The sequence below is a fragment of the Blennius ocellaris genome (genome assembly GCF_963422515.1).
Source record: "Blennius ocellaris genome assembly, chromosome: 7".
NCBI classification, from domain to species: Eukaryota; Metazoa; Chordata; class Actinopteri; order Blenniiformes; family Blenniidae; genus Blennius; species Blennius ocellaris.
This window is the reverse complement of record NC_137656.1, coordinates 11,415,908-11,440,222: the sequence shown is the minus strand read 5'-3', so window position 1 is coordinate 11,440,222 and position 24,315 is coordinate 11,415,908. Positions and strand designations below refer to the sequence as shown.

Sequence of the window (24,315 nt, the reverse complement as noted above, 5' to 3'; positions counted from 1 at the left end):
CGAGCCCGCGGCGACAGCGTTTACCGACCCCGCTGCCACAGCCATCCTCAGTGACGAGCCGGGTGACATTGAGCCCATCGTCTGCTCCGCAGCTTCTCCCTGCAGGCTGTTGCGAGGGAAATCCACCTAACGGGCGGGCGAGCGGACCAATCAGCAGCTGCCTGAGGAGGGCCTCGTTCACCCCGCGTCCAATCAGATGCCGACGTTAAGCCCTCTTCCTCTTCAGATCGGTTCATTGGGAGCAGTCCCGTGTTGTGTGCACACTCGCCCAGGTAACCTGAACTCAGTAGGCGCGCGCGCGCGTGCATGTGCGTGTTGCACCAGGTCAAGGTGGGGTCAGGGGACCAGCACGTGGCCGTAAGAGTAATCTAATGGCGTTGAAAGGTGCGTGCTTCCTGTATTTACGAGCTAAACAAACACCAGCATATTGATTTTTTTTTTCTTCTAATTATAATATAAGCACCCACTTTCATGAATTCTGTGGACTGAAGCCTTATTAAAAAAATCAATGTGTCATTTAGGTTGTCTTCAAGTCTCTCAACACCCAAATAACACAGATTAATCTCTAATAATAACCCAGCAGACACCCTCCTGAAAGTAGTGTGAGATACTCTAGTTGAGATTACTCAAAAGCCACCAAAGTCGGGTGATTTCCTCCCCCCTAAAAGTAGACAGCTGTCCCAGTCTTGATACCTATATGATGCTGAAGTTTACTCAGAGATGTCTGAGTAAAATATAATATTGCTATTCTCCATAGAGCAAATGCAAAATATTCCAAATAAAGTTCTGATTACTCCAACCATTCTGGCGTGTGGAGCTGGAGAGGTCGCCTGTCCATTACTGGTTCACCCCAGAGAGACAGACAATTTTTGACTGTGTGGAGATCATGCAAACTCTACACAGAAAGGACCTACCCTTGCACTGAAACCAGTTCATCCTACTGTGAAGCAATAGCACTAACCACTATGTTACACTGCAACCAAAGTCATATTTTTCTTGTGGAAAACATTTCATGAAACATTTCAAACATCAATACCGGTACATTCAACAGCTGGTGATCAAAACTAAACCTCATATGGATAAAATAGCAGGTCATCCTCAAAACCAGTTTTATTTCTGATCTCTCTTTTTTTATGAAAACACCAAAAGTTGATATGAAAATAAACATTAGCAAAATTGCAGCAATAACAGTTTGAGAAAACTACAGCAAATGACAGGTGTTAAATGAGCTGCAAAATGTCCTTTGTTGTCAAATCATGATGCCAAGTGAGCCAAGTTTAAAAGGAAATCATAAAAATGACAAACTCGACACATTAAAAAAAACAAACAATGAAAACGGATTGAAGACGCACTGGAGACACCATGCCTGTGCATTATAATGGCAAACAGCTTCAAAATAAATAAATTCAGAGTTCAGATTGTGGGTATTGGGAAAAGAGACATTCAAGGTCATATTGAGGCGACATGCTGCATCCCACCCTCATCCAAAAAGTGTTTGCTCATCTTAATCCACATTCTCATACAACCACTGTTTGGATTGCGTCCTCAACGTTGACCACCTCTTCCTCCACCTCGACTCCCACCTGAGAGTTCACCACATGCTCCTCATCCACTGCAGTCGTGGTCACATGCACCACTTGGATCTGCACCCCTGCCTGTTTTAGTCTCTCCACGTCCTCCTCACACATCTCCGTCACCCCGCCGTCCTCCACCACAACCGTCGTCGTCTCCGCCATTTCCACCACTTCTACAGGCTCCATTGTAACGTGTTCGACTTGGATCCCGTCATCCAGCAGGACCGTTCCCCCTCCCTCTATGCTCTGCGTTGCAATGGTGAGAGCGGCTGTGGCGGCGGAGTCCGAAATGACCACTTCTTCACTTGACTTCTCCTCGATGGAGTGGACGTCTTTGAGGTGGGCCTTCAGCTCATTGGCGTGAGTGAACCACATGTCGCACATTGTGCAGTGATTTGGCTTGACTCCAGTGTGGCTCACAAGATGGTCTTTGAACTGGTCCCAGCTGTTGAACACACTGCTGCAGACCTGATGGGAGAAGAACATGAATGAGATTGTTAAAAATAATACATTTTTCAAGTGTCGGGTGATGGTTGTTGTCAACAAAGGGCCAACATTGTTTACATTACACTTGCAATGCGGAGTTCTTCCTGTTGTCCTTGCACCCGGAGACTCCCACCCCAGATCTTAAACTCTCACTGATCTAGCATCTAAATACAAGTTAAAATCACAGGTTGTGCAGGACTAAAAATTAAAAAACTGCCGTGCTTGAAATTTGCACTTTTATCTTATGAATAACACAAAGTTTTGGTGTGTTTTTATTTTGAGTGCGAGGCTGAATCTATTTCACAAAGAATGGAGGCAGACCTGAAGGGATGTAGTGAGGCCTGCCTCCTGCCAGCACCGTGTTCGATTGTGGTGAAACAGTACCTGACATTCATAGAGCTTCTTTCGTCCTTTCTTGGCTCCGGCCCCGTTCTGACAGGCTGCCATATGGCACTTCAGTGTGCTGTTCCTTGCAAATCGCTCATGACAATCTGGACACTCATAAGGTTTTTCACCTAAAAACAAGCACACGGAGACAAGCACATATGTTGGACTCATAATGTGAGTAATGGGCAAATATAGCTAAACAAACTGCTTAGAATTAGGCTGCAAACTATAGTGATACACTTTTATTTTTCTCCTTACCAGTGTGCTTCCGTAAATGCTCCTTAAAGTGACCAAAGTGGTCGAAGTGCTTCCTGCAGTATTCACAAACATGCACTTTCTTTTGGGGCTTCTGGTTTCGAGACAGTTCCTCAGCATCGTAATGAAACGTGCTGATGTGCTGCTTCAAGGCACCTTCTCGAGAGTACGCTTTACTGCAGTGGCCACACACATGGGGCTTCTCCAGTGAACCCTGGTGTGTTTTCAAGTGCTGCTTGAGGTGGTAGTATTGCTTGAAGTTGCGGTCACACCTACTGCAGCGGAACATGTTGTCTACTTGAGAAATCTGGACCTCCACAACTTCGACATTCTCCAATACCTTGGGGGCAGCTACTAATTCCTCCTGATACACAACCTCCTGCAATGCATGAACGCAGAAATGACAGTAGTTAAAATTCATCTTTTCAAAATCAGATGTCTTATTCCCAACTTTCATCGACTTAGAAATTTCAAAAAGTCCTCATGCCTCTTGTATTACTTCCTTCTTGATCACATGTAGAGTCGGTTCTCCCTGCTGGTATTTGCTCGTTATGTCAGCAAGGAGTGCCAAAGCAGAGTCATCCGACGTCACCTGGGCATTCTTTGCAGCATCGACAACCTCCTCCAGCCCAGACTCCTGTACTTCAATTGCTCCGTCCCCGAAAACTTCAATCTCCCTCTACAAGCAATAAACAAAAGGAGTCTCAAGCTACAAAAATGTACTCAAAGCTCACCTAATTCTAAATCATGCACAGACAGTTGCAAGGCAAGAGGCAAATCTAAAGTGAAAGACACATCTAGTCAATGAAAATTGTGCGTACATCATGTAACTTTAAAGTAAATGGCTATCAAAAACATACTGACCTGTTCACCCTCCACTGAGGGCAATGTTTCTGTAATCACATTTGACGTCTCTGCAATCTTCCTTTTTTTACCTTTCTTTTTCATCAGTGAGGGAGCCTCATTTAGTCTACAACAGAAGAGATCATTGAGAGGTTAAAATATTTAGTATGAGTATTCTTGAGACAAATTCCTTCCAAGCTCGTTCACCATGTTCATTCAATATGTCACTGATAACATTAAGAAGTAAATACTCAGATGAAACACTGACTGATTGCTGAGTGCTTTGATGGCTTCCTGCATTTGTAGGTATTCAGCCGCCTTCCACACATCATGCGCTTCTTCTTGCCCAGCTATAGCGAGAGTGGCTGTGTAAGTGAACTCCATCAGCTGGCGAAAGGCTGTGTTACTCACTCCTGTTTAAATGTGTCAGAACGGCAAGTGGTTAGTGAATCCTGCTCTGACAAAGAGGTGCAATGATCTCTATACCAACAAATGTTGAAGCCAAAGTACAAGTCAGCTGCTAAGTGCAAAGAAGCCACAGTACAGTATAATCAAAGCAGGCCACAAGTCTTGTATAACTTGTGGAGTGGAGGGAAGGCATTTTCCTCTGGGTTTAATAAGGTATTTCTATTATATTCTATTGTATTGTTGTTAGACTGTTGCAGAACTACATAGCTATTCATTACTTCAAATAAGGCGAGATGAAGCAGGGAGCTATGGAAAGAATTCGTTCACCCATGTCAGGTTTGGTTTGATATAAACGAGCCCTGGCGTGGTTGTTGACTACAAAACAACGAGACCAAAACAAAAGCAGGTTTCAGTCTTCTTCGAAATATTACTGAGATGAGTTTTGATTCAAGTTGGTTTGAGGTCAAGTCGAAATGCAGCAGAGACAAAGTAGATGTAAACAGGCTAATCACAGCATGAGAGGAGTTTCAGACGTGACGTATACTTCCAGCAGATTATAACCCAAATCCTGCGCTGAAGGGTGTCTACTTGATGTTTAAAATCTCCTTCAATAAAATTATCACATATTTACAATACAACACAAATTCTTTTTTGAGAAGGTGCTAATGGATAAACTGTCAAAATTATTGTATTCCTCACACAAATATTAAATATCAATGGCCAATTTGGCTTCTTAGCTAAATTGCAGGAGAACAAAACATATCTTACATACATGGATCTGTACCCAATATAAGCGTTGTCAATTAAACCAAAAAGACACAACACCGAAAGTAAAAACAGAAATGTGAAAGACGGCAGCAATGAACGCAACCTGGGTCACGAGCTGAGCGATTGTCAAAATCTGTCAATGTAAAGAATCATGACTGATTTCTGTCTCACAGTCACTGAAGGGTCACTATGACATACAATGACCACCAGAGAGCACTGGTGGCTTAATTTTCACTAAGAAGACGTCCTACTTTAAATGCCTGTATTCTGAAATAAAGACAAAATGAATTACAAAATCCAAAAGACATAAACTTCTTGAGGCACACCATTAACCCTGTTTTGGAAGAAAATCTGATTGACCATGTGAGCGACAGCTCTAAACAACTCACACACGTCCCTGTTGGAGTGCACCCTTTGAATAAATTAAATTGAAACACAAAATACCTTCAATTTCCACCAGTGGCTCTTGTGTGAAATCCTGAAAGAACTTGTGAAAAAACTGACTGCATGCTGCCAATACCGCTTTATGGGCTCTGAACTGATGTCCTGCAGTAGAAAAGAAACATGCAAAAAAAAAAAAAAGTCATATAATTTACAAATTTTAGCAATAAAGGTGCGTTATAATAGTACTTACCATCCACAATCAATGTGATGTCAGTGAACTGATCCAGCTGCCGTTGTTCATTAAGCTTGTCCATCATCACTTTGTAATGAGCTGGATACTCACCGCTTCCATTCATCTCTACCTCCACCTCCACTTGCATCTCTTCTGCCATTAGTGACCTGACGCCTCTCTGTATGAGCAAAAGAAAGACAAATAGAAAAATAAGCTGAGGCCTATAAACATATTGCAATAGACAATATCTACATGGATCAGTCATATAATTAGAATTTGTTTGCAGAGAATTAGTTTTATGCAAACTGTTCCTATATAATTAATTCCATAAGAAAAACGTTGGTTTAAAGGGTTAGATTTAAGGGTGCAGGAATCAGCCGATGATTCTAAAGCCAGCATTTGTTGTCACAATATCCCAATCAAAAGAATGTGAAATAATATGCAGAGCCAAGTACTGTATGTGTTTTAGCCATGAATATTAAGCCAAATCTTTTCCACCAGTGAAAGACAGTTGTTTGCTGTTGATTCTGATTCGTTGAAGTTTGCGAAAACAAGACATATTGGAAATTCAACCATGTATTTATTAAACAAACAGACACCTCACTAACATATGGAAGAACATTGCGTGGCCACAAACTTCTTTTTACTGTGGCCATTAACCTGCTCACGCACTGCTGTGGGATGGCATCTCATTCTTCAACAAGCATTTATCACAAGTGAAGCCAACATGATTGTGTTGGACAATACAACAGTAAAAGTACACCTGGTGCTGGCATGCCGCTACAACATTTCAATGCCAAGAAAGTAGAGGTAGTCTTTAATAAATCTGGCTTTATGGGTGAGCAGTATCATCTTTGAAAATAGTTAGGTGCCCGATGGGGGAATTCTACTAGATGTACAATGTCACCTCAATGTCTCTTTGCATTGATATTGCCTTCAGTGATGAGAGTTGGCATCCCACATAAACATTAAACCTACCGAAGATATATGTTAATCTCAACTTAATTCAAGAATACAGATTTCCTGGATTGAAATACTGGAAGAAGCAACTTTGTTCAAGAAGTGCAATAGAATAACTATGTTATTTGTGTGATTACTTTCACAAAAACCACAAAGTACTTGATGACAATGCTGGGAAATTATTGCATCATCAATACAAAGTATCCCTCTCTTGAGCAGCACTTGTTCTTTTGGGTTAGTTAAAAGCTTGCAGGACTGCACATGTGTAAAATGGCAATAGTTAGGACAGAAGTATTTTGGAATTACAACTTACTACCAAAAATCGAAGAGCTCTATGTGAAATTAACTTTAAGAAAAACTTTTAATAAATGCAGTAAAATTAATGCACACGGGAGTTTAAGAGTTGATCCAGATATATCACTAATCACATAGTTACTAACAGGAAAATAGTAATTTAAGTGTCACATGGGGCTTTTTCAACTAGCCAAACAGGTTTGCTAGCTTAGCGTTAGCATATTTAGCAAAAACAAAACGATATCCCTCGCCGATGCTCGAAAACAAAACTGATCACACTCCCAGCAAATACACAACTCCGTATTATATCATAAGAGGTGTTGATACAGCTATCCAACCGGTCCCCCAGTGAGAAGTAAAGGGGAGACACGACCTCCAGCCCGGCAGGGCTGCAGGTAACGGGCCTTTTAGCATGCTCGCCATTTCGCGTCTGACAGACAACATTACGTCATCAAACCGCGCATTAAAATACACTTTTCCCGGACAGAATATCATATTGCAACCACTGTGGGTTCGATTAAGCGTTAATCCCCATCGGTATACTTACCCCAAGTCTGGCTATGCTGCTTCAGACAATTGTTATCGGACGATATTTAGAACGACGCATGTACTGCTGTTCAAGCACCGTTGCTACGAAAAGGGCGGTCGTTCTACAGCTGGGCCTCGGTATCCCATAAACCCTTGCGAAGTCCAGGACGCCAACTCGCGTTGCTTAGTTACAGTTACAGTTACATGAGAGACAGGTCATTCTAAAGAAGGCAGAATTATTTATTCGAACAGATACAAGTGTGGAAGGAGTGGAAGGAGCTACATATTACGATGGAATTCTTTCATTTGCTCTGGGAGCAAAATATGTGATCAAAACAAATTGTCATTAGTTAACATTGATACACATTCAAGCTTTGGCTTAGAAACTATTAGATCAAATGTTTCGCACAATTCCATAACTACTCCCTTGAAAATACTTGAAAATTAATACAAATCAAGTAGTGCAGCCTTATAGAATTGAATCGAATAGAATCGAATAGAATAGAATAGAATAGAATTGAATTGAATTGAATATAATTGAATATAATTGAATAGAAATATTCTATTAATCTCCCTTGGATTAATCAAGTTGCTCCGCACAGAAAATAACACAGAATAAAGAGAATTGATGTAATAGCAGCATTACGGAAGGGTAAAGTTAAATAAGTGATATATTGGAGTGATATTAATTAATACACACAGAGCAAACCCTAAAAACAAAGCAAATACTATTTACATGGAGGAGTTTTAGTCATATTGTTCGATTGAGTTTGTAGTAGGATTTGTGACATGTGTAGAGGAGTACACTTGTATTCATCAGGGTTGAGATATTTTCTGTGATGATTTGTTGTGTTGTGTCTACCGCCATCCATCCACCTTTGATGCTGCTTTATCCTGGGCAGCTGGCCAGGGCAGGATGCACTCTGGAAAACATATCAACATCACATTCACATCTTGGGCCAATTTAGAATAACTATTTAACTAGCAACCGGAGTACCCAATGGAGATCCACACTCACATGAGGAAAACATGCAAAATCCACACAGAAAGGCCCTGCTCGTATTTGAACCTGACTTTCTTGCTGTGAGGTGAGAGTGCAAACCACTGCTCCACTTCAGTCCTGTGTCCACCTCATAGCCTGAACATATACAGTAGGTCAGTGCTAAGCTGAGTCTACATACATAATAACACTGTATGCATACACATAATTTCATTAATTAAAATTTAACCACAGGTTTTAGATTAGAAATATTTTCAGTTTGGGTTTTTGATCTAATAACACAGTGGCCAATTTGTCCTGTAGTATAACTGTTCACAGTGTAATTCCATCACTGGGTGGAAGGTTTAGTAACTTGTTATAAAATTATTCTATTTCTTTCAGCAATTATTAACACAGACAGATGAGTGTTTTTAATGGGTCAGAATTAGTATTAGGATCAGTCTTTGCTTCATGACACAATTTCTTGTGTTGATTTAACTGTACAATATATCCAATGTTTTTTTTTTACTTCACATCTAACAATGAATTTATTTTAAACATACACATTTCAGCATCACCTTCTTCAAACACTTTTCATATCTGTACTCAACACAATGGAGAAAACCCTAATGAGGCCTCAGTATACACCTGCTTCACACATTAATGTATTTTGTTAAGACAAATGGAGAGGCAGCTGGCGAGCCTGAGATTCAAAGATGTGTTTTGCTGAGTTTCCATTTATGAAAATGAAAAATAAAAATAAATGGGCAGTCAACCACAGTGTGGCTCGCTGGTGTAGTGGCCAAAACACCTAACTTCATCATCAGAGGAGTTTTTAAGAGGCCACATGGTGAGGCAGAGGTTAGCGCTCCCACCTCATAGCGAAAAGGTCATGGGTTCCAGTATGGTCTGTGTGGAGTTTGCATCTTCTCCCAGTGTGTTTGGGTTTACTCCTGGTATCTTGGTTTTTGGACATGTCAGGTCAGTTGGTGACACTAAATTGCCACTGGGAATGGGATTGTGTGGTTGTTTGTCTATATGTGCTTCCCCTGGCGACCTGTCCAGGGTGTATCCTGCCCTCGCCCACAGTACAATCTGATCGGCTCCAGCACCCTGTGACCCTCAACAGGATAAGCAGAATAGAAGATAGATGGAAAGGATTCTTGATCACGCCATTACTTTTCATTTTTGTCAGTATTTTATTGATAATTAAATTGTGCACAACACTGCTGTGGCCTCTAGGTGTCTCTGGAGCATACTGGTTGAGATGACTTACTTGTTCCTGAAACGATCATTATGCAGGTCTGTGTTTTTCCTCTACCAATTTTGCATTTCCTGTTTTGCACACATGTTTTTCTTTCAACTTTAATCAAATATGAAAAACTCTAATAGGTCCCATAGTAACTCACCATCAGGGTATTTCTGTACTGTAGCTGTTGATAAAATGATCTGCACATAGATTACCCCCCCCCCCACGTAATGGTCTTGTATTTTTAATGTTCGGGACATGTTTGATTAAATCATAAATGTCCAACAGCATTTACCTAGATAACTTTGTCTAAGCATTTGACTGTGCTTTATTTGATTGTATGATATCAATGCTTGAAGAACATCTCCTGTAGCTTATTGCTGTTCATATAAAGCCAAATTGGCAAAATGCACGTCTTTCTAACAATATATCACATCTCTAACATTATGCTGTCATATCAAGGTCACGCAGTCCTGAAATAGGACATGAACTCAACACCGGACTGTTAATGAATAACACTTAGTCATTGAATAAACTTGGAGAACTCTAAGTCCTTTGCTGTATGACCTGACAGATAATCTGCATGAAGTTGTGATTTCTCACCGTGCTGATGAAGTGCTGCAGGTGACCCATTTTACTGTGTGCACTGACGCCATGAGCATAACACATATCAAATCAAACCAGACTTTATTTATACAGCATTTTCCGTACAGATTGCAATACAAAGTCCTTCACACAAAAAAAAACATGTCACTTCAGCAACATCACACAAAATACAGCCAAGATCTTTCCACAGAGACAATAAACATACTTACACATAGAGACAAAAAGCAGATGAGCAAGTTAGAACATCCATAACAGATAGCACTTCTTTTATGATCAGATAACACTTTATATCACTTGAGTTTTGAAACACATCGATTCTTTGCTAACTCACTATCTTGAAGATGAAATGACTTTTGAACCTACTTATCTCACACTGTATTCCCAACTGCATGGCCTATATCTACAGACAGACTGCCTGGTTAGTTGCACTTTGAGACTTTTTAATGTTATTTTACATAACAAGTCTATAACAGAACATTGTCTTACTTTCTTTGATTCAAAGTCACTCTGTATTTAAATGTTGTGCAAGATGTAGGTAATAATTCCTAAACAGAGTGAAAATATATATCAAAGTAGTTCATTAAAGTGCCTCAAATTTTAAATTATAGTTGGTAACTTTGGTTGTTCTTCCACAAAAGTTCCGTTTTACATTGAAACACACAATTTATCACTCAGCTTTCCCCCGTTACTTTTGTGACCTAGATTATTATTCTATGATCACCTTTACTTCATTATTTGCTACTATAAACTGTATACAGATGTATTGTTAGGGTCTTATATCTTCATGAACATCCTGGTAACATTGTCATGTGTTTATTAGTGAAGTGTGTTTGGTTGCCTTTGTAAAAGCACGTCTCGTATGCATGAGTCTGTTCATCAGGCTGTTTATCCGATAGTTACTGGACACTGACCAGAGTACCACCCAATGTTCTTTTTTACTTCCCCTCCTTCAGCAAAAGAGAATTGCACAATGTTGCTCCATGTTCTTAGCGAAAAACTTGATACAACAAAATGCACAATGTTTAACAAAGAAATCAATGATTTAGCTTCTACCTAAGTCACTCACACAACAGAAGCAAATGATTCCTCCTGTTTTCATTGTTCTGTTCAATTGTATCTATCTGCCAGTTGATACTAAACATTTCCCTTTGTAAATGTTTGTGTCCTTTCCACATGAGGGGATTTCATTACAGTGTCTTCTTTAACTTTAAAAAACTGCAGGCATCAGCATACGGCTATGCATGAACTTTGTCCTCCTTCCTGACAGAAAAACAACAGGCGGAGTATAAAAGGGGGGAGCAGTTGAGGAAGAGGCTTGTTTTTGTTCCAGGAGTTGCAGGGACAAAGAGCTGAACTAAGGGAAGGAAACTTTTTAACCCAGGGGTAAGAGACATACTTTATTACATTTTGTCAGATAATTTAGGAAAAAAAAAATCTAATAAGAAGGTTTTAACAGTAAAGATGGGGAGAGTAGATTAATAAAAACATACATTACAGTAGAGGACATTGAAATGCTCTACTTGTAATAAATGCAAACAGTGTAAATGTGCATGCAGTGTATTACTGAGCAACGTTTGAAAAAACAAAATGCACAATTTGGTGTTTGTACTTGTTATGCATGCTGTCACGGAATGCAGACATGTAGATTTAATTTAAACACTGCCCTTTTTGGTTGTGTTTACTATAACAGCAAGACTTTGGGATCCTTGGGATCGGTGACTTGACGACTGATAAGTTCAATGTACACTTCTGTATTCAGTCTGCACTGGAGTAAAGAGTAGTTCCAGTTAGGAACTTCCACTGAAGACTATGAAAATGGCTCTTTCTATTAAAATCGTGTCGTGTTTGTGTACAGGCTTTGACCAGCTTGTTTCTGCTCTTTCACCCCTTTGTGTCCCCTCCCCAATTTCTCTCTCCCCTCCCTCAGATCGGGGCAGTGAGAGGGCACCACAGAGATGTGGGCGTGCCTCAGCCTGCTCCTCACTCTCTGCCTGCTCCATGGGGGCAAGGCAGAGAGTGATGGGGGCGGGCCTCGCTGTCAGCAGCCTCCGGCCTGGAACATAGGAGAGGTGTATCCCATGCAGGCGTCAATGGGCAGGGTGACGGTGGTGGCCCTTCTCCAGGCCAGCTGACTGTTCTGTTTGGTGCAGGCCTCCAGGTACCGCTTCAATCACCAAGCCTGCACCTCAGCAGCCACTCATGAAAAACAAAAAATAAACGCTTCATCCGAGTCACATTTAGAGCAGTCGAGGCCGGGTGTCAAACTCATTTTAGTTCAGAGGCCAAATACAGCTCAGAGTGATCTAAGGTGTGCTGGAGCAGTATAATTATTATATCAGAACCTTTATATAGCTCCAAATGTTTTCCTTTGAGTTATTAAAATAATCACAAATAGGTCACATGTTAACGCTACTTTGCTCGCCATGAAGCCACATTCACTGCTGCATCAGTAATGTAATTGCTTATATTTCAAAGCTGTGATATGTTTGTCTTATACTCGACTCAAACAGCATGACCACCTGTAGTATAATGAGAATGAATAGTTTCTGTTTTTTGGGGTGACAACTTAAGGATATTTGCAGTTTTTACACCTTGTGTTTGACGTGTTTGCAACTGTAGCATAGTTCCTTCCTCTGAGCATGCGTGTTTCTATTTCAGAGGGGAACTATTGGTCTGTTACTTTTAAAATGATGTTTGAGATCATGTCCTCATGTGAGCAGAATGGACGGCCTGCGCCAGAAGATGGAGCGTGACGGTCTGAAGGATGTGGTCTACATGGTTGTGAACCACAAGGGGGAGCAGGCACAGCGCCTGCACTCCATGATGGCCCAGAGACTTTCAGAGAACATCACACTCTACAAACAGGAGGAGCAGCAGCCTGATGTTTGGCAGGCACTGAATGGAGACAAGGATGACTTTCTCATTTACGACAGGTTTGTTATGTCCAGAGTTTCTCTCACATAGCAGGGAAATCAAGACTATATGTTTTGTTTTGCCTTTATATACCATTGTTTACAATCTGTTGGTAACCTCACATTAACCTGTTTCTCTACCATCAGGTGTGGCCGTCTCACCAACCAAATTTCGCTTCCATACTCCATCATTGGACAGGGCCACATCGAGGGTGCAATCAAAGACACATATTGCAAGCGTTTATGTGGCGACTGCGCGTATGAGGTATAGATCACATGTAACTCTGCAAATATTTATTTTAAATATATATGTACTGGGCTGCAGTATCTTATGACTTTGATTCTTTTTTGCAGAGTGCTGAGATTCCAGACGAATGCAAAGAGAAAGCAGATGCACAGCCTGACACAGATGGTGCTTCTCCTGCAAACCATGACCATAATCATAACCATGATCATGGTCATGGTCATGGTCATCATCATGGACATCATCATGGTCATGGCAGTGGGCACCATGATCACAACCATGGTCATCATCATGGAAGCCATGGTGATGCTGGTTCTGACCATGGACAAAGTCATGGTCAACAAGGTGTTCAGCAACAGGCACATGACCAACATCGTGCAGATTTAGGCCAGATGCAGCTAGCTCAGCCTGTGCAGGTGATGTCACGGGGTGCTCACGCAGAGGCTGATACGCCTTGAGCTGCTGAAAAGATGAAGTGAAAGTCAAAGTACAGCTGACAGAGTGCAGCAGGCTCCGACAACGAAGCCTCTCCTAAGACCAGCTGATGCTGACACTGACGCAGGCTGTTTGGCGATGCAGAGAGCGAGCAGCCAATCGGTCTCTGACACTGTGATGAGGCGCTGCCAGCCTCCTGACGGTGACACAGGCTGACAGGCAATGTAGCTGATAATGTCAGGGAGACCTGACAGTGACGCTTGCCTCCTGCTGACTGACAGCAGCCTCAGACAGCCCAGTGAGCCTGACCCCAAGGTGTTGCTAGCTGAGGATGAGAGCAGCTGTAAGCTGGTCCAGATATCAGCTTCACACTCGAACCAACCAGCAACATCAGGGCTCAGCGCTCTTTTTACCAACAAGTATTACTCTGAGAGAGGGGAGATCAATCAACAGTCGGCATATGGAGTAGATAAACAAGTGGTTCCCAACACAGATACAGACAATGCAAGGCATGAAAAACATCCATCAAAGCATAGCACACATTCTCAGTATGCACTGAAGAATAGTTCTTGTTTTATCTGCCTCAACATGTCCGTCAGTGGGTTCCTTTCCTCCTCTCTCAGCAGTGCATGTGGTCATCATGTTCACAAATGGCCTTTTCTGTTTTGTTCTCTCCATCCTTTATGAAAGCAGGCACATAAACTATGCTCTAGCGGTGTCTGAATGATGTCAGGCAGGAGAGAAAAGACGAGGTTCTTCAAGAACACGATCAACACTTTAAACCTTTAAAGTTCAGAAAATGACAAAGAATGTACAAAAACACTGAAACATTTGGAAGATTAAGAAATTATATTAACAACAGTCAGCCCGACAGTGTAAGATAAGTATTATTTAGTGCTGCCTATTCTGAGTATTAAAAAAAAAACTAAACCTGAAGCACTGGCCCACCACTGGGTAAAAACAAAAAGGATTTAAAACCAGACCAGACCTAAAACAGTTATCAACCAAATGTGTGTCTGTAATAATTGCTATAGATCATCTTTCTTTGGCACATAATAGTAAATAGGCTTTCAACACAAAAATATAAAGTCACACATTTCAAATATGGAGTATTTAGCATTCCTGTTGGATTTTTTTATTTTTTATTTTTTCCTTGATTGCATACATTTTCTATGTAGCTCATAATTTGCATACATTTATACAAAGCTTGTTTTGAAAGTAGCCCAGCGGTGACGGATGAAGTGAAATATGAAAGCATTGAAAGAGTAACTGTTGGAATACACTCTGTACTTAATGATGGTTTCGGTGGGAAGGTGACAATCACCCTGAATACCTGATGCACGTACAGAGAGCTGTATTGAGCTGAGCTTGTGAAATTGTGAAAGAGAGAGAGATGATCAAGACGGTAAAATAAAGATGGTGCTACTTATGTTTAGTGTGTTTGTGTGTTCATTATTTACATTGTAAAACATAAACAGCATGTACCATTGGATATGTGTGAGAACGAAGCTGATATTTGGGGGTGAAAGGTGCTTAAAAATAAGCAGCAGGCTGCATAATTTATCTAATCACCTCTCACCACTGGGGAAAAAACAAGTTTTGTTCAGTTGTAAAGTTTTCCTGGATACATAAAGGTAAGAGTTGTTGGACTTTAATCAGCAGATTTCATCCCTTACAGAAGATAACAGTACCTTAGCATGACCTACTATCACAGGATGTCGTTCTCATGAGTGTAGTTATTTTAATTATCCAGAATAAGCCTCTGAAATTTTAATTCCAGTAAATACATTATTTTCTATTCCAGATCTATAACATAGTTTCTCGACTATAAGTGCTTTTGATTGATCTACCGACTGTGCTGCACAAATAATGGATCCATTGTTTGCTCAAAGATCCATCAATTGTGCTGCCTAACTCAACCCTAAGACGAATCCTTAGCGCTGCACTGTCGACCAATACATGAGCGATCGGTCAATTTGTTAGCTAAGTACGGATTCATTTTTTGCACAGCATTATCGGTAAATCAAAAAGCCTCCACTACTTCTGTGTTATGGTAAGTTATATGTTGCAGATAGGTATAGAGTAGAATTAATACTTAAAATTGAAAAAAAAAAACATGGTAGAAAACAGAGAAAGAGTAGCAGAGAGAGTTGATAGTGTGTGAGAAAGTTGTGAGGGACTGGAGGAAAGCAGAGAAACTTTTTATCATGATGAAGAAAAAAAGAAGACTAACCAATTCACAGAAGGTTCAGGAACAGCAGATGTCAGCGGAGCCTCATTGATGGTATATAATCTGTTATAAAGAAATCTTATGTGTGTCTAAATTAATTGTTCCATGCTTTATTAATTTTGGGTCATAAGTTTGGTGATTTGACCTCTTGACAATTTCAACCTTTTAATGCATCTTGTAGACAAAAAGACTTGTTCAAGGAGAACAACAGTAGTGAGTACAAAGTACAAAGAAGAATTCAATTTCGGTCTTAAAAAGGATCTATCTCCATCTGTCTCTCCATGCAAATGTAGAGTCAACATGAAGTAATTAATACTCTTGCCTCATGTTAAAGTATCGAGTTTGTGTGTGGACTTTTGCATGCATGCTCCCCCCGTCTGAACTTGGGGTAGGGAATAGGGGAGAGAAAAGGACAGAAACAGATAGCAACAGGCAAACAGACATAAATTCAGCCTGTCATTTGCAAGCCTGCATATTTAAACCAAGTAGGAAGGTGGGAAAAAAATGTCTCTAACCATGTTGCTTCTTTCAACATTTGTCAGCAGATGGCAATACAGCTCTGCACGCGCAACCACCAAGACACATTGACAGTTTATGAGTACTATGAAAAAGTTTGTACATACTGAACTGATAGCGGCCTATCCTTTCTTTTTTCATAAATTTGCCGAGCCATTAAATGTAACTTTAATAGGTGCAATAGCGGTCCTTTATGATTTTTCTTTGAGTAACTTGACCTTTTCCTGTAGTTTTACTTTCAGTGAATACATCACAAGCTTAATAGGGCGTTTTGAATATTTGCTGTTGTCAAGTAAAGAGAATAGAGACAGTGAAAAGACACTGGAGACACTGTTCCCAGACTGTGAAAAGACACTGGAGAACCCACAGGAAAAAAAAACAATAGAAGCGAATGCTTTCAAGAATGAAGAATTTAGTAAATATTTCCACCAGCAGATCAGCCTTAAAAATGTATGTATAATTATTTTTAAATCCTATTTAACCAGTGATTGTTTCACATATTTCATTGTTCAACAATTTAGTTCATTAACCTGACAACTGATGATAAAACAAGACTAAACAATAAAAAAAAAAAACGGAAAAAAACCCCAAAACAAACCTTGAATTGTCAATTTGGTTTGCTCGTTGACAATTTCTTTGCATTAGGATTATGCAGTTGTCACTGTTCAGTTTAATTTGAACTGTTTCTGTGACGAAAGCAGCTTCAAATACTTGGGAATTTCACCCCGGGGGTTTTGCAGAATCATGTATGTTCTATACCTTCTTATCTGATTCAAGGTCACTGACGTTGATTCGAGTTAATCTGAAAAGACAGGTGACACCCTGGACAAGTTGCCCGTCTATCACAGGACAAAGTTCCAAAAAAAAAAAAAAAAGACAGTCACAGATGAGTCAGCAATTAATTCCAAATACATTTTCCCAGACTGTGAAAAGACACTGGAGAACCCACAGAAAAAAACAACAACCAAAAAAACACATATGCACAGGGAGAACATGAAGACTCTGCACAGAAAGGTTCAGCCTCGATCCAAACCTACAACTTTCAACCATGACAAGAGTGCTGTTTCAATTGTGGCAAATGTTACCTACACTCCATATTGAGTTCAGTGATTCCACTATACAAGGGCTTGTTTGCCTAAATATGGTTTACTATCACTATACATTAAGTCTGTTTGAATATTAACACGTTACTTGCTGGAAATCACTAAATATGATCATTTGTGTGTCAAAGGGTAAACTTGATGATATTCCAGGTGCTGTACAGATAACATTTGTAATACTTTTACTTTGCTTTAATTGAATCAGGAGATAAAGTAACAATTGACCTATTTTAAATTTAATCTACTTCTTTTTCTATATACTTTGTTTTAGTTTTTTTATGGCAGCAGTTGCATAATGATGTGAATGTGTAGCTCAATGACTGAGACATTGTCTCAAACCTCAAAGTGCAACACCTACTGCTCTGCTCGGTGCAATGTAGCCGTATTACCTGTTGGACTGTGTGTCCAGAAAAGGTCAACAAGCAACCGGAGGTAATAAATGAGGCTGAGGCGGGCGGCTTGTGTGGGCGTAATTGGGCTGAAGATCCAATACAGGAGAACAGTGACTTATGGGTAATTACCTGCAATGTCCTGAGACAAAGAGCTCTGAGTGGCTGTCTCTCTGATTCAATCAGCCCCACACAGAGCAGTGCAGTACACAGCTTCTGTCTTAATTGTCCAATATGCTTTCTCCTCAAACTGTTTCTGCAGCCCTTTCCTCTCTGATTATTCCACCAGCGGGCAGCGAGAAAATCAACACACTTGTGAACTCGTTCACACAAAGTTCTTCTGTGTTGCTTACAAACAACCCATTCTCCCTTCTCGAAGCACATGCATGCTATTCCCACTTTACTCTGGCGTATGTGCACAAAACCATTTGCACATTAACACTCACCAGTGTGCTGTGTTTTTCTTCATTTCTGTTTTTTTTCTCTGTCATGAGGCTGACCTGAGTTGACCTTTGCCTGACATCATGCTGCTGGTGTGCTTTTAATGGCACATTTGTTAGTGAGTTAATGAGATTGTATGAAGACTATATTAAGTTACATGTTAAATGGAGTCCATGTTAAGATGCCATGGCAAATTACTAATAATCCATAACACAACCTTGATTGCGCTGGCATCAGCAATAAACTGGTGGGAAAATGAATCCAATGTACAAATCAGAGGTAGTATTAAGATACATCCAATCTATTTCTAAAACAAAATGACAGACAGGACACACAAAATGCTGCATATATTTATTGTGTAACATGTCAAGAGCTTAGTGATCACACATACAACACCACAAAGGCTTAATTGGTAAAAGAACAATAGCAGATCATCAAAGCTCATTACAGTTCTTGGCCCTGAGTAAAACAGCAGCCAACACATGAAGACAAGGCTCCTAAGACAGAGTGGATCAGATAATATGACTGTGGCGCAATAATAATAAAAAATAATGATTTGCTGGGTTCAATACAAAGTGATAACTGTTTTTCACTCTTCAGACGACAATGCAAATGTTTCTAAATCCAGCATGTAGGCTTATTCCAGTTTTATGAGCTTGCATGACACATAGGGGAGAACATATTCGTAATGTTACCCCATTTACGGTTGTCAGGTAAGGTGGTGGGGTGATCTGAGGGCTCTGAGTAAACAAATAAATAACACAGGAAGGAAAATAGAGTGGAGCCACAAAACATCATCATAAAAAAACCAAAAAACCAGACTGTAAAAACTGCTGCACTCAAGTCAACAATTAAGATATTTCTCTAACTAGCTGAGAAAAGTGTGGCTCTTTTTTCCATGTTTGATAAAGAGTAACAACCAGCACAAATTCAAGCCAGATCACTTCCAAACACATTTCTATGACCCCAGACACGATGCAAAATTGGGAGGCCCACATCAAGAACGCATCATTATAAAATAGCTTACCCAAAATGCACTTACCAATACTGAGACACAGGAAAAGCACAGTGGGGGAAAAACAAAAACAAAACAAGAGTAGATAGTTAAAGTAAAATTATTTAACTCTGCCTATATTTTGATATAATTTTGTAAAAGTTCTATTTGCTTTATCTATTCATAAATCTGATAACAAATATTAAATACTCCATTACAATATATCGTTCTAGCAAACGGTTAGTGTGAAATACATTCTAACTACATGACATTTGTACAAGCTTATTTACATTTTCAGCTCTTTGTGGTCTGATTACTGTGCTGGCTATTAAACATAATCACATGTTGAAACACATATCGTAATAAGTAATTCACACTTGAGTCTGAAAATACAAAATCTGAGTATTTTTTAAAACATTGTGTGTGTGTGTGCGCACGCGCACGCAAAGTGCTTCTTCTAAAGTGTCTGTAACATTTATAAGCTCACAATAACATAAACAAGCTCATGATAAACGTGGCAAAAAAAAGAGAAAAACAAGTTTCAATGCGTAAACATCAATACAGTAAGCTTGAAAAACAAACAAACACCCCGATTTTATCCAGCTCACTGTAACCTTTGTAAATACTTTCAGAGATGTAACTATTAAAATGTTTTTTGGGAAATGGTTTCTCAGCATTATACTTGCATTGCATATTCCAGTTTGCACACATTCACAATCATTGTGGCACAGCTGAAACATTAACAGTGCTTTTCCACAATACTATTATTATAATTTTTTTTTTGAGGGGGGGGGGTAATTTTCCTTCATATTCAAAGACGGGTCTCTCTCTGGGAATTTCTGATTGAGAGTAAACACTGTTAAAAAAAGAAAGTCTGAGGGCCTAACAGTCCAAATGTGCTGCTACAGATCACCAAACAAACAACTAAAACAAATCATCGCGTTCCATTGTATCCAGACGATGCACCATTTATAGATATCAGTCCTATTCTGTTCAAATTTTGTTTCGATTTTTTTTTTTTTATCACAAAGCATTTACAATTTTACACAACACAGTGATCGTTGCACTCTCTTGGATGATCCCTTCGCACTGCGGTCAGGCTGAATGTAGGACATATGTACCGCGCATCAACATTATATTTTGACTACAAACACTAACAACATGAAAATATATAACTGTAATTTAATAGCACGAGCAAATATATTAAGACATTTCTGCAACAGCACTGACTTGCTGGTTTTATCTGCACTATAGGCAGGAACAACAGGAGAGAGAGAGAAAAAGAGAGAGAGAAGAGAGAGAGAGAGAGAGAGAGAGAGAGAGAGAGAGAGAGAGAGAGAGAGAGAGAGAGAGAATGACACACATTTATATTTTTAGATTCACATTTTCAAAAACTGTCATTTTATGGCTCTAGCTTTGTCTCTGTCTTTGTTAAAACATTATCCAAACAACACACCAACTCTGTCTGAGGCATTTGCCTGCATATCCCCAAAATGTGTCCAAAGCAACATAATGCAAATGATAGCTGCATTTCTTCTGTATTGTAAATTGTGTTTTGCCTGTAATGAGAAGTACTCATTTAGAGGCCAGCTTGATGACAATAACAATGCCCATGATTCAATCATGGACTTATTGTAATAAAAACACTGTGTTGTGTCACAAACCATGCATCTGAGACAAACTGCATCAGCCTGTTGACGCAGCTTGTTTTACACAGTATGCTATGCTGTCGTGTATGTGACAGGCATATTGTCGAGTCTTTGTAATAAAATTCAAAGGATTAAACACATGTAAAGGACTCACGCAAATAGGACACATTTTTAAAAGTTTATACTTACAATCAAACGAGGATCATATTAAACTGTGTGCTCATGCTGCTAAACAATTAAGCCTACCCTTTCCCTAAAAATGCCCTAAATGTTGCTATTTTACCAATAAGTATTTTACGCAACACTATAACAAGAGAATCATGCCCTATTGTGCACATATTTCCCAACATATATCTACATGTTGTTTTTTTGTTTTATTTTGTTTGTTTCTTTTGAGGAGCAGATGTACAGCCAATATAGATCTATATAATTGTCTACGAGTAGCTTTATATTAGAGCACAACATGGAACTAAATGTTTTAAATATTTCCATTGACCATAAAAAACATTTTTGGTCTGTTTGCTTCTATAAGTTTGATTGGAAATATGCACATTGTGATTTAACATTGTGATTTAACAGACAGCTCATCATTTTATAACTGAGAAGGTAATATTAAGGCATTTTCTTATGAATTACGTGTATGTGTACATGCTTGTGTGTTACTGTGTCAATCTTTGCACATATTTTAGTATTAAATCTGTGCACATAGAAGATTGCATTACTGTTTGTACATATAGCAGAACGTTTTTCTACTTAATACATGAATGCTCAAATCTATATACACAAGCATAGTACCGTAGCACAGAAATGGCAAGCCAGTAACACTGTCATAGGCACATGTAGTTAGCACAATGTACTTGGCAAGTAAGACGTATAACATATTGGCTGATTACATCTATTACATTACTTTCACAGTCTTTCAGCTTAATCCAGTTACTGTCCCTGCAATATCATTACTCTATATAGAAAGTCAAAGTCCTGCGAAAAGAGCTTAATCATATTGGTACAATGTTAAAAATGTAAGTTTACTGTAAATTAATATAACCTGTGATAATAAGCCAAATGAGGCAAAACAGTTCTGACACCACCTCGAAGATGATTTTATGGGATGTTGCTGGTATATCTGCCAAAGTCAGAGGGCTTTCCAACTTTTCACGACCTATTTAATCCTGCAATGCAGCTTTGCATCACATGATGGCGTGTTAAATCACTCAAAGAAGCAGCTGGAAGAACAGTTTACACAACAATGGCTGAAGTTCTTGGCAACTACAATAGTGGTGTACTCAGCATGATGAGCATTATTCTATCTTTTACCAATTGGACCACTGCAACTACTCACCAAAACAAGGATCCAACCCAATCAAAGTTTGTGAAGGATCATGTAGTGACTCAACACTGCCCCCCTTTGTGCTGGAGAGTCATGATTTTAATTTTACACCATGCCCTTTAAAGTGTCCATTTTAAAAGCGGATTGTAGGTGAGAGCAGAGGGTAAACGTGGTCGCTGTTGAAGGATGCAACATCAGTTTTATCTGAATAGTGTGACGTGTATGTGATTCCCTTTCCTTCTCCTAAATTAACCTTATAAATGTACCCTTCAGCAAGGCACTTAGCAGTGCTACAAATTCTACTGAGTGGCTCGCAGCCGTGAGTGAAGGACTTACACTTCTTACTGCAAGAGTCACATTTAGATGGTGAAATCAATTTTACGTTCTCAGTGATGTCAAAAAGAGGATATAATTAAAATAAATTGAAGGTTTAAACTTCAATTGTTTTATTCAACTGTAATGAGCCACAGTTTATTTGTTTTTCCCTTTATATCTGTCTCTATTATATTTACTTTACTCTAAGATTTCCTTCATTTTCCAGAGTGCCTTTCAACATAACCAATGTGAAAAAAAAAATACATAATATGGTTAATGTGATTTATTCAAAGTTTCGCCATGTATTTATAAAAATATGAACTGCTTTTGTTGAGACATATTGAGGACAGGAATGCAAGTTACATCTGCATAGCTATGTTTAACATTGTGTTCGGCTTATTTCCTTCGTAAAAAAATATATTTCTGCTGAAGCACTAATATAAAATGGCGAAGTTGAGTAAGATAAGAATCTCAAGAATCTCAAAGTAGCATGAGACCATGACTATAGTGTGCTCGTCTTCCCCTCATTAATCTTTGACTGACATTGCTCTGTAAGATTATGACTTTAACAATGCCAATGCTCTAAACACAAGCAGTCAGAGATGCGATGCAATCTTAGGCAGATCAGCACTGATGTGATGCCGCTTTTTTTTTTTTTGACTCATTACAGTCAAGCATGGATGTACGGATGTAGACAAAAAGAGGAAACTGAACGTTTAGTTTGTGATGTTTACATCTTGTGTCAACATCTGCATCGCACGAACTGATAAAGCTGATGCAAAATGTTGAGAGTACACCTTGTCGCTGTTTGCATCTTCATTTCAGCACACACACACACACCCCCCACCGTGGAAACGGATACTTGTGCACACTTGCCCACCCAGTGTGCTGCTTTTTTTTCTATCAGTTTCCAGCAGGAATCAGGTAGTGTGACTACAGGGGACTTATTGATTAATCAGTCCCATATATAAAGGTCAAGTGGCATTGTCATTCTCACGGGGAGAGGTTCCCCAGCAGGTCTGGGGTAATATAACCTATGGGCATGGGGGCTTTGAGAGGGTGCTGCGGCAGGCAGGGAGGGGGAGACTGGTTGGGGGGTGGATTAAGGATCAGACTACGACTGTCCAACTCCTGCACAACGGTGTAGTCTGCAACAGGAGCAAAGAACTGGGATTGTGGAGAGTCAGGAAGAATGTAGGGCGATTGAATATCTTCTGTTGCAGTTGTAGGCTTGGTCTCCACCGGTTGAGGGTGTATAGCTTGGTATCCATCTCCAGGCACATGGGAGTTAGGCAGAGTGCTGATCTGCTGGACGTTACTCTCTGTGGTGTAGCCACTTCCCTCTGGACCGACTACTATCAACTGAAACTGCAACTCTTTTTGCTTCCTCTCTCGAGTCTCTTTGTTGTCTTCGCCCTCTCTTCCCCTCTTTTGTGTTTTTTCCTCTGGAGCTGCAGCGCTTTCTTGTATTTTGAGCTGCTGGCCTGGAGACAGCACCACACCCCCCGATGGCATAACATTGCTAACCTGAGCATAAAAGTCTGTGTTGACCCATGTCTGTTGCGCTCCACGATGAGCTTGGACAAAAGCCTGTTCCCCTCTCTCCAAGGCTGGGGCCGTTTCTACAAAATCAATGGAGCCTTCTTCATCTTCTGTTTGGCCTGGCAGAAGAGTGGCCATCAGGATTAAGGAGTCTTGCTCAGACAGGGCTGTATCATAACAGCTGGCCCGGCCTGAGCCTTCGTCAGGGTAGCTAGCGGAGAAGGAAGGACAAAAGTCAAAGAATAGAAATTTGTTTGCAAAAGTTACC

General features: G+C 39.9%; 3 protein-coding genes across 4 annotated transcripts in view; 1 reads left to right on the top strand and 2 right to left on the bottom strand.

The window, feature by feature from the left end:
- Positions 1-1,183: 1,183 nt before the first annotated feature.
- On the bottom strand, positions 1,184-7,214 carry znf131 (zinc finger protein 131). 2 transcript variants are annotated; one of them, XM_080499407.1, is made up of 9 exons: positions 7,139-7,214; positions 5,356-5,515; positions 5,166-5,267; positions 3,814-3,958; positions 3,567-3,672; positions 3,190-3,381; positions 2,706-3,081; positions 2,445-2,575; positions 1,184-2,042 (listed from the first exon to the last, which is right to left on the bottom strand). In XM_080499407.1, exons 2-9 carry the CDS (start codon positions 5,495-5,497, stop codon positions 1,518-1,520), a joined length of 1,719 nt encoding a protein of 572 aa, XP_080355533.1. In that variant the 5' UTR covers positions 5,498-5,515; positions 7,139-7,214; the 3' UTR covers positions 1,184-1,517. The 2 variants fall into 2 exon arrangements, with proteins under 2 accessions (XP_080355533.1, XP_080355534.1); XM_080499408.1 differs by having other exon boundaries at positions 2,706-3,078; positions 3,202-3,381.
- A 4,005-nt stretch (positions 7,215-11,219) lies between these two features.
- Positions 11,220-14,973, top strand: selenop (selenoprotein P). Its single transcript, XM_080499543.1, has 5 exons — positions 11,220-11,336; positions 11,881-12,111; positions 12,674-12,886; positions 13,013-13,130; positions 13,220-14,973. Exons 2-5 carry the CDS (start codon positions 11,909-11,911, stop codon positions 13,565-13,567), a joined length of 882 nt encoding a protein of 293 aa, XP_080355669.1. The 5' UTR covers positions 11,220-11,336; positions 11,881-11,908; the 3' UTR covers positions 13,568-14,973.
- Positions 14,974-18,557: 3,584 nt separating this feature from the next.
- The window catches only part of ghra (growth hormone receptor a), a 31,530-nt gene continuing 25,772 nt past the window's right edge, over positions 18,558-24,315 (bottom strand). Inside the window, exon 10 of the mRNA XM_080499129.1 lies at positions 18,558-24,258. Coding sequence (XP_080355255.1) covers positions 23,499-24,258 — 760 coding nt within the window. The 3' untranslated portion in view covers positions 18,558-23,498. The remainder of the gene's footprint in view (positions 24,259-24,315) is intronic.

Coding starts and splice junctions, on each gene's coding strand:
- znf131 (XM_080499407.1), bottom strand. CDS start 5,497: ATGGCAGAAGAGATGCAAGTGGAGGTGGAGGTAGAGATGAATGGAAGC. Junction 3,673..3,813: donor ATCAAAGCACTCAGCAATCA/GTCAGTGTTTCA, acceptor CTTCTGTTGTAG/ACTAAATGAGGCTCCCTCAC. Junction 2,043..2,444: donor AGAAGCTCTATGAATGTCAG/GTACTGTTTCAC, acceptor TTCTCCCATCAG/GTCTGCAGCAGTGTGTTCAA.